Source organism: Protopterus annectens, chromosome 12.part0 (genome assembly GCF_019279795.1).
Source record: "Protopterus annectens isolate FY-2018-M chromosome 12.part0, PAN1.0, whole genome shotgun sequence".
Lineage (NCBI taxonomy): Eukaryota > Metazoa > Chordata > Ceratodontiformes > Protopteridae > Protopterus > Protopterus annectens.
In genome coordinates, this window is record NC_056746.1 from 411,618,620 (window position 1) to 411,628,718 (window position 10,099).

Consider the following 10,099-nt stretch of genomic DNA (forward strand, 5'->3'; position numbering starts at 1 on the left):
AGGTATGGTTATCTATATATAAACCTTCTCTCATGTTTCTGAGGTATGGTTATCTATATATAAACCTTCTGTCATGTTTCTGAGGTACGGTTATCTATATATAAACCTTCTGTCATGTTTCTGAGGTACGGTTATCTATATATAAACCTTCTGTCATGTTTCTGAGGTATGGTTATGAAGAAGGATAATAGAATAATGATCAATACTGTGTGTGTCCCTACACAAGCTACACTGACATTTTTACACATTTCTGAGCAGGGCTGATTTTAGACTAGGTAGGGAAGAGGTTAGAGGTCGAACATGAGAGATGCCCACTAAGCCTGTGTCAAAATCATCTTATGTAAAGCAAAAAACCACACAAGGCAGCCAAATGGACCACTTAGGCAATAACTAATATCTACAAGAAAAAAAGGTCCAAAACATCTCAAATATCAAAGCTCTTTATTTCAAATGCAAAGCTTTCGAGCCATGCAGACTCTTTCTCATTGTGAGTTAAAAACAATTAAAAATATTGTTTCTTTTATAACATAAGCCAGCCTATCAATTATCTCATTTAATGGCCAGCTGTAATTGCTATTTTATTAGATGGTCACTGAGTGTGTATGGCTTGAAAGCTATGCATTTGGAATAAAGAGCTTTGATATATAAGACGTTTTGGACTTCTTTTCCCTTTTCAAAATCATCTTACAACTATCCTACAAGTAATCAATGACTCATTGGTCATGTGTTTTTAGTGCAAGGATGTTATAGTGTGGAGCATTTCACTGCAATATATCGTATTATGCAAGCTGGTGGTCCATTTTCACCTTTTCTCTACTATGGTGTGACCATAAAGTTGGTGTATATAATTTCTGAGCTGTTGGGTCTTGGCCCTCCCATCAGAGGGTACTAGAAGGATTGCCTCAATGCAAAATAAAATAGTTTTCTCTTTTTATTAGTTTTCAACTTACTGTTTTTCAAAATACATTTTGGTAAATGGTGAGCTGCAAAAGGTATCTACAGTGGCTCGTAGGTAGACCCCCCTTTCACAGCTGGGGGTATTGAGATCACCAGGTCTTCAGAAACTCTCATGATCTAGATGTTATATGATGCATTTATATCTTCTTTTTGAAAGATAATTACAATTATAACTGCTGCTGATATGCATACCTATACTAACATTTCCCAGTCGAGCCAGGTCTATCATAAGATGCACTGATATTATTTTTTGATACACACACACACACACACACACACACACACACACACACACACACACACACACACACACACACTGCTTGCTTCCTTCCATTCATCCAATCATTCATCCAGCCAGTGCTGGTGAGTCTCATCTAACTCCTACAGTGACCCACTGAACAGCAGATGCCAACCAAAGAGGTTGCTGGGCAAGCAGGAAACAGAAGTAGATTGTCAATTCTTTTTTCCATATCATACATACACACACTGCACAAACACACACACACACACACACACACACACACACACACACACACACACACACACACACACACATTTATAGAAAATTTGGAATTGCCAATCCACCTACGGCATGTCTTTGAGATGTGAGAGAAAACTAAAGTACTCAGAGAAAAACTCATGTGAACACAGGTAGAACATGCAGATTCCACAGAGAACACAACCAAGCCAAAAACTGAACCACAGGACCTCTTGCTGTGAGGTGACAACTATAGCTCTGTGCCACTCTGCAGCGTTACTTACAGACAGACTAAACAAATGCCATTTTACCTATGGCGGGACTTTGTAGCATTATAGAAAATCAGATCACCTGGAGAAAACTGACTTGGTTGTAATGGAAAGTGAAATAAATCATGGCCAGCTTGTTACACTTAGAATTACTGCAACAGCTCCAATACCCATCCACATCCACATACACACACAAGACACAACACTAATCATTTTACCCAAATTTCAACAAATACAATACATCGTGCAACACCAATCCTGACATGTCAGACCAATGACTGTATAACCGTGTTCAAACAGCAGCAATATCCAGCAATTTTAGCCACTTTTCTGTTGCATTCACTACAGATATGCAGTTGTGGTAAAAATAGCCACAGTAATGTATTTTGCATTTGTCTGGCAAAAACACAGTAGCTGCAGTAAAGTATTCTAGTATATGTCACATAAATACATACTACTCCTGTAAAGCCAGATTATACATTGTTTAAATTGAGCAAACAACATCAGAATCAGTCACTTTCATTCACAGACAGCCCCATGCCAAGTTCCTATATTCATCTTTTTGACTGAGTGCATCCCAAATGTCTAATGTTGTTGTGTCTTTTGGCATTTTCCCAGTTAGGGGTTGCCACAGCAGAACTCCGGTCCGCTAATGTTTGGTAGTGGATTTTTACGTGCCGAGTTACCAGCCCTGATGCACAACCTTCAACGAAGGCATGCCCATTCACTCATGCCTCCACACAGAAGACGCTCTAGCTGAGAATCTAACATGACATCTTGCTGTGAGGCGACAACGCTACCGCAGCACCTCTACCGCTATCCCAAATGTCTAATCATGATTCCAAAATAATGGACAGAGTAATATATTCATCTTTGTGTCTCAAAAAGAAAAGTGTTCCAGCTTGCTTGATTCAACTATATATATTAATCTTAGACAACCAGAATAAGCTAGAATAATGGCTGTTTAACTAGAGCAAATAACATCAAGGTCAGTCAAATTTCATCTGCAGATATTCTCCCATACTAAGTCATTATAGTAACTTGTTCATTATATACACCTCAGATGTCTGAGTATAAGAAACAATGACCACAGTAATTTATTTCAGCCTTATGTCACACAAAACATAGTAACTAGCCACAGTAATATATTCCAATTTGCTTCTTAAAATACACATTAATTGTACAAAGTGAGAAAGAAATTATTGTTTAACTTACGTGAAGAACAGCAGCATCAGTCATTTTAACTACAGACAGTACCATGCCCTGCAATTATAGCCACTTTGTTTAAGTGTGAACACTTCTGATGTCTAATTGTAATCAAAATAAATAAGAAAATGGTCACAATAATTTGTTTCAACTCAGTTTCACACAAACCCACATTCAGCAGCCACATTAAAGAATTCAGTTATTTCACACAAATACACTGCCATACTAATACTAATTTAAACAAATGACAGTGGGGACCATCTGAGTGCACACAAATTATTATCACTCAGATGACTATATGTACCCTAGATGTTTGGATGTCACAAAATAAAAAAAACACTAATAATGGTCTTGCATACAGACTTTCTGCTCAGTCTAATCCATAATAAAGATAATGATACAGAATTCCTTATCTAGATCATGGTCTGGACCAAGCAGAATGAGCAGGGATGCTATGGCAGCAGCATTTGTTCCTTGTGGAAAATAAATGCATATCCACAGAAGTACCTTACCAAGAGGATCACTGGCCTCAAACAGATGCCCTATGCAGCTCGACTGAAGAAACTCCAACTGTACTCGGTTGCATACCGCCTACTCAGAGGTGACCTCTGCCTCACATACAAGGCCATGTTCAACCCATAATTGATGGACATGCTCCATCTAAAGAAAACCTTATCCCCTCGAGCCACACACTCTAGGGATCTAAACCTCACCACAACAATAAATAGGATGTGCTGTAGGGATAGATTCCTGTCCCAGAGACTTCCCATGCTTTGGAACAAGATTCCAATCTACATTAGGCAGAGCTCCTCGCTAACACTCTTCAACAGAAACCTTGACGAGTGGATGGAAAACAGAAAGTTTACCCCAAAGATCACTTCAGTGGCTCTGCTGGACAGAGGCACAGGGAACTAATCTAAGGGGGCGGCGAAAGCCAACACATTCTGGCTAGGAGTATAAATGCCTTCGGGCAGATAGCCTAGTACCTACCTACGAACCTATGCAGGAAAAGTACCTCTGACACCTATACCCAAGAAGGACCATCCTTTTAGAAGTATGATGCAGGTAAGGCAGCACATAAGATGAAAAAGTAAAACAATATAAGGGCTGTGACTTGACTGGGACCAGTTGTAATAATTTCTTCTTCAGATGGCAATATAACTTTCTTAGAAACTCAAGATAATTTGACATACTTTCACTAAAAGTGCTCCTGCCACATGGAACAGTATTCTAGAACCTTTAAAGAAAATTCAAAACGTCACTAAAAGAGCTTCCTATTAAACACAATACTTGATCTTCATAATACCAATTACTGCGCATTAGATTTAAAATCTGTTTTTGTATTTTTCACTTGTACTATAATCGGGCTTTGTAACTTCCACTTCCTTTTCTTTTTAATTCTAATTAAGTTTCACACAGATAAAAAACTACTAGAATTCTAAACACAGACCTTTGTGTGCTTCAATTTCTTTAATCAGCATCTCAGCTTCTTTATGGATTCTGTCCTCTATAGTTGTCTTTCCCATTCCAAAATCTCGTAGTGTTGATAAAGCAAACCTTCTCATCGTTTTCCACTCGTCACCATGGCTTGAAATCAAACCTAGTAATCATAATGACAAAATGTCTTATTATGTAACGTCAGTTGCATTTTCAGAAAAACATCACAAATTCAAACATCTTCTTACTGTGTGGTTTATTTCCTAAAAGAATCAAGCCCTGTCTAAGGCTATCAGCCATAATAGTTCTTTATAATACCAGGGGAATGACTCATAATAGTGAAATGAAATGCAGTTTTAAAGTATGTAAGAGTCTAAGCAAGTATATCTATCTATCTATATATCTATCTATCTATATATATATATATATATTTATATATATATATATATATATATATATATATATATATATATATATATATATATATATATATATATATATATATATATATATATATATATATTTCCAGTTATACACATTCTAAATGTAATAGGAGTAAAGTAATTCCACATTCCTAAATATATCTTAAAATAATGTGTTCACCCTCATACAAAAGCATGGAATTATTCAGCTTTCCCACGAAATGTCGCAACCATTTCAGAACTCATTAAAGCCTTTCAGTATTGCCAAATCAAAACAGAAAATAATACCTGATGCAGACACATTTCACTAAATCTCATATCTTTTCTGCGTGCCTAGGAATGTTAAAGTGAGCATTTTAAAAGAATTTTCCAGGAATGAATCAAGACTATAAACACATTCAGAGCAATCCCTTAAATGATCAATGTTTTCAAAAAATTACTAAAAAAAGCAAATGATTATTTGTGTCTGTATAAACTGTAAATGATCGCAAAGGGGACAAAGACATTGATACAAGAGCTATACTACCTGCCATTACCTGAATGAATGTTTTATGTATTGTTTCCTAATAAATATTTGTGGAATGTAACTGCAAAATGTAAAATGTACACATCAGAGAGTTTGTATGTACTGGGAGAAACAATGGTTATTGTATTGCTCTGAAAAGCAAAAAGGATGTTTGGCTTTAATGCTAGAAAAGGGTGAAGAACCAGATTTGTGAGGGAGGAACTGACTACAAAAAATAGCTGTTAAATTGGAATCATTAAGACTCTGAGCCAGTGTGTATTTTATAAGTATAAACCAGTGTAGGAAGTGCTTCATTTGCATCAGAAAGTATTTCATGAGGAACTTTGGAACACTGTGTGGTGTTACTGCTGCCATTTTGATAAAGCAGACTATAACGTTTACGTTTTTTTAGTGAAGAAAAGAATGGATAACAGCTCAAAAAGCTACAGAGATTGAATCACTATTCCAGTGATGCATAGCAAATGCACAGCTTCAGTTTTTCTTTTTGCAAAATTAATAATATCATACAGATTTCTAGTGATTATAAATTGACCTGTAATCATACTGTACACACTAAAAGACATTTTCCCCAAGTGGAAAGATGATGGCTATCCTGGGTGGTGGGTTTGTATTTCCTAAATCATATGCAGCCTCTGCTTAACAAGTATTACTTGATAATGATTTTAAAAACTGTGATGATTAATAGTGACAGAGGTTTGTTTTTGTATAACAGATTATTACTCAGTGTGAGTTCTACACCATTTATTTTTAGAAGAATAATGGAAAACATATTCTAGGATTTAAATGCAGTTGTGTACTTGGATGACTTGCTGATTACTTGAAAAACAGAAAGTGAGTATCTCAATTGCTTACATAAAGTATTACAGTAATCACAAGACTGGAGACTGAGAGTTCAGAAATCAAAATGCGTTTGATAAATCACAGATGAAATACTTGAGAACATGTTTTGTACAAAAAGAGGTACATCTTCCAAAAGAAGGTGAAAACTATTCCTGTGATTTCCCCCACCACATGCATAAAACAGCTACAGGTATTTCTTGGCTTATTAGTAATTATGGAGAGTTAATGTTCCCTTATATACATTGCAGAAAAATAATTTATCATAGTAGTGGAAATTACTTAAACAAAATGCTTTCAGACAGTGTGAAGAAATACGGACTTGTGACAAGATGCTGGTGCTCCCTAAGCAGGAGTTACAAATATCACTTGTGATACCACAGCAAATGGTGTAGGTGTAGTTATTCAACATATAATGCCTTCAAGAGATTAAAGACAAATTACATATGCATCAATAATCCCTTCTTTAATTATACACCCTCCCCTAGATTCAGCAAACGTCTGTGCAGGAATAACTTATTCCCGCAGGGAAGGGACTGTTCCTGTGCAAAACAGCAGCTCACTATGCATATGTATAAAGGTGCGCTGCCATGCTGTAATATGTACATGGGGATATGTACGAGCGCAGGTGGCATGTTTGAGAGCAGTGCTGTCACAATACACATGCCCCCTGCACACCAGAATTGCCGTACGGCAATTTAAAAAGAGTGAGATCGCTCATTACACCTCTTAACCCATTACAGTAAGAAATCTATACAAAGCCATAAGGGACAACTGCTAAACATTGCTATTACAAACTTGGAAAGTTGATAGAATAACAGGTTTTGCATTAGCGTGAATATTGTAAAGGGTATGAAGTCAAAAAGCGCACCTCTCAACCCGTTAGAGTAAGAAATCTGGACAAAGCCATAAGGGACAACTGTGAAATATTGCTATTACAAACTTAGAAAGGTTTTGCATTAGCATACATTTTCTGAAGGGTATGAAGTATAAAATGCAAATGTCTGTCATTAATGTCAGACTTCAATCTGTAATGATGTCCCAGAGAGCCACAAGTTTATGAAAAGTGGACCAAGAATATTAGGCAAAAATCCGGACATACTGTGAAAAGTTATCTGTCATCAACATTTGCAAAGCACAGCCCCCAACAAATTATTATTTTTTTTCACATCTGCAATAAAGTTTAAGCATAGCTGTGCAGGTGTCCCTGTTGCTTAGTTATGCTTAGCCCATCTTAAATGGTAAGAGAAGTTAAATAGCAATAGACATCCAACATAAACAGAAGTGCAATAGTGCAGCAGTTAGAGCATGTAGTTATTCATGGTTTGAGCCTCACTAAAGCCCTTTCCATATTGTATGAGAAATCATTACAATTTTAATTTATTCGTATATTTATGTAGGAAGTAACTTATATTTCTCAACCAGAGTAGTGCATTAGGCCCAGATGTGAGCTGTCAGTGTAATAAAGTTGTGAAACCCCCATATAAACACAAGTGCCCCATACAGTATAGTCACACAAGAATAAATGTAATAAAAGCACATTGGAGGATGTCAGGGAAGGTAAACAAATTTATAATATGTCAAGAATGATGGATCAATCCCATACAGGTGGCAGTCCATAAAATAAAACATAAGCAATGCTAACCATTGCACAGCTATGCTGACCAGGTGTAAGCACTGTTTAAATATGAATGCTAACAATGAGTAGCCAGCTAAATGTATTTGCCCATCACTAAGCAGCGCTGAACCTGCCCTTTTAAGCACTGCCAACCTTAGCTAAGCAGGTGTGCCCATAGGTTAGCTTAGCTCAGCATATTCAAAACTGTCCAATCACGGCAAAGTGTGGGAACTCAGTCATATTTAAATTAGCAGGCAGGAATACAGCCCATAACTGGTTTTAGCTCACTATTGTAGGCAGCATGGCTGGTGTAGGAGAATGCATGCACTTTCAAGCACAGTGCTAAGGCATATAGGCATCCAAGGTCATGGTAGGATTCCTTGTACAAAATCATGACGTGAGACTGCTGCAGGACCAGTACCAGGCTTCCAATACAAAGCTGAAGCCTGAGAAAGTCTTGCCTGTGATCTCACTAGTGCCACTGGTATCACTCAGACTGGTGAGCAGGTCCAGCACCACTATGCCGACTTGAAGCAGAGGAAGAGGGAGCTCTTGGAACAGTGGGTCCAAGAAGCATGACAGAGGGGTGATGTCCCAGCAGTGTGTAAGTATTCATAGCAATAACTGTTGATCAAAGTCCATCCTGTGTATGTGATGGATAGGTATGCATAAATGTTTCTCCATCTTCATTACAGCTCCAGCTGAATGGGTTGCGAACCAGGAAGCCCATGCCAGCAAGTTGCAAAGGCTGCTTTGCGAGGCTGGTGATTAACAATCTAGCTTGTAGTATTCATACTAAATAAATATAAAGGAGTAGAATGTCACCTGGCATTATTAAAAATAGGTATGGTTTATACTGAATAAAGCAGACAATATTACAGTAATAGTCTAATATAGGTCATATATTAATAAAAATGTAAGTGCCTGTCAATAAAATTCAAAACCCTGGAATGGTTGTCTTTACTCTGGTACAGTATGATTTGAAACATGTACAGGTTATGCATAGCAACTATAGCTTTGAAAGCATTAAACAATCATCTGTCTCATCTGACAAAGTTAGTGCCCCTATAACACACAAGATTAACCGATATTACAAATGTCATGCACCAAGATCTGATATCTGCATAGTAATGTTGTGTTAACCACGGTTTTCCACACTGTGCTATGTGAAAAGAAATGTATAGGAATGTATGTATAAGAATGTTGTAATTACAAGGTCATATTGTACAACAAAGAGAGAATGAGAAAGAAGAAATCATTCAAGGTGAACACAGCAGTTTCTCAATAGCTCCTTCTGATGAAAAATGCACTTGTTATATTTTTAGCAGAAACAGCCACTGTTCGAATCCCAGGAGTGGTAGTAAGCTGTGTGCATAATTTCAACTAGGATTTTGTGAAAATGTGTAGAAACAGTCAGGTATCATTAACAAACATTCCCTCCATAGATCTTCCAGGTAAGAGAAGGTAGCTATAAGAAGGTTGTAGTTGTACTGTGTCCAACACCCATAGTCCAACCCCAAGGCTGCAAATAACAGCAAGATAAGTACTTACATCAAGTAGTCTCCCCTAAGAAATGTTCAAAAGTGTCATGCTGTCACAGCTACTGGTCCCTGTAACAACAACCAGGATGACTGATAGAAATCAAAGCAGAGTGTGTCAGTAGCACACACACACACACACACACACACACACACACACACACACACACACACACACACACACACACACACACACACACACACACATACACACACACACGCACGCGCATGCACACAGTATGAGTGCACATATGTGACCCTGACTATGTGAATATAGGTAGAAACAGTCATGTAGTATTAACAAACATTCCCTCCACAGGTCTACCAGGTAAGAGAAAGTATAAAGTAGCTATAAGAAGGCTGTAATTATACTGTGTACAAACATACCACTGCCCAACCCAAGGCCATAGTTGTTGTAATAATAACTGCAGAGTAATGAGTAGAGCAATGATCATTAAAGCTGTGACCACTGCAAGAATCTACATTTGTTAACTGACATATCACTCTCTCTCCCCCACCTTATATTCACCAATAATCTAAACACATAAATGAATGGGTATGTTTTCCACCAAACCTACTGTTGGGACATGTGCCCTGTTGTTCTACAAACATTGAACATTGGTGGCCTGTTGCTGTCAGTGTAACCTGCATGCCACTGTAATGCCCACTGGGGTTCCATATATGTATGTGTTCTGTTTGCTATGCAAGTATTCCATATCTGTTACTCTGGGTTAATGGGAATACTCATGCATGCTGTTATAACTAATCCTGGAATGTGTTTACCATTACTAACCAACATATGTTCTAAAAC

General features: G+C 37.4%; 1 protein-coding gene across 1 annotated transcript in view; it reads right to left on the reverse strand.

Annotated features, from left to right (window-relative positions):
• Positions 1–10,099, reverse strand: part of LOC122816616 (cytochrome P450 2K4-like) — a 381,747-nt gene that overhangs the window by 122,137 nt on the left and 249,511 nt on the right. The window contains exon 3 of the mRNA XM_044089524.1: positions 4,361–4,510. Within this exon, the coding sequence (XP_043945459.1) occupies positions 4,361–4,510 (150 nt within the window). The remainder of the gene's footprint in view (positions 1–4,360; positions 4,511–10,099) is intronic.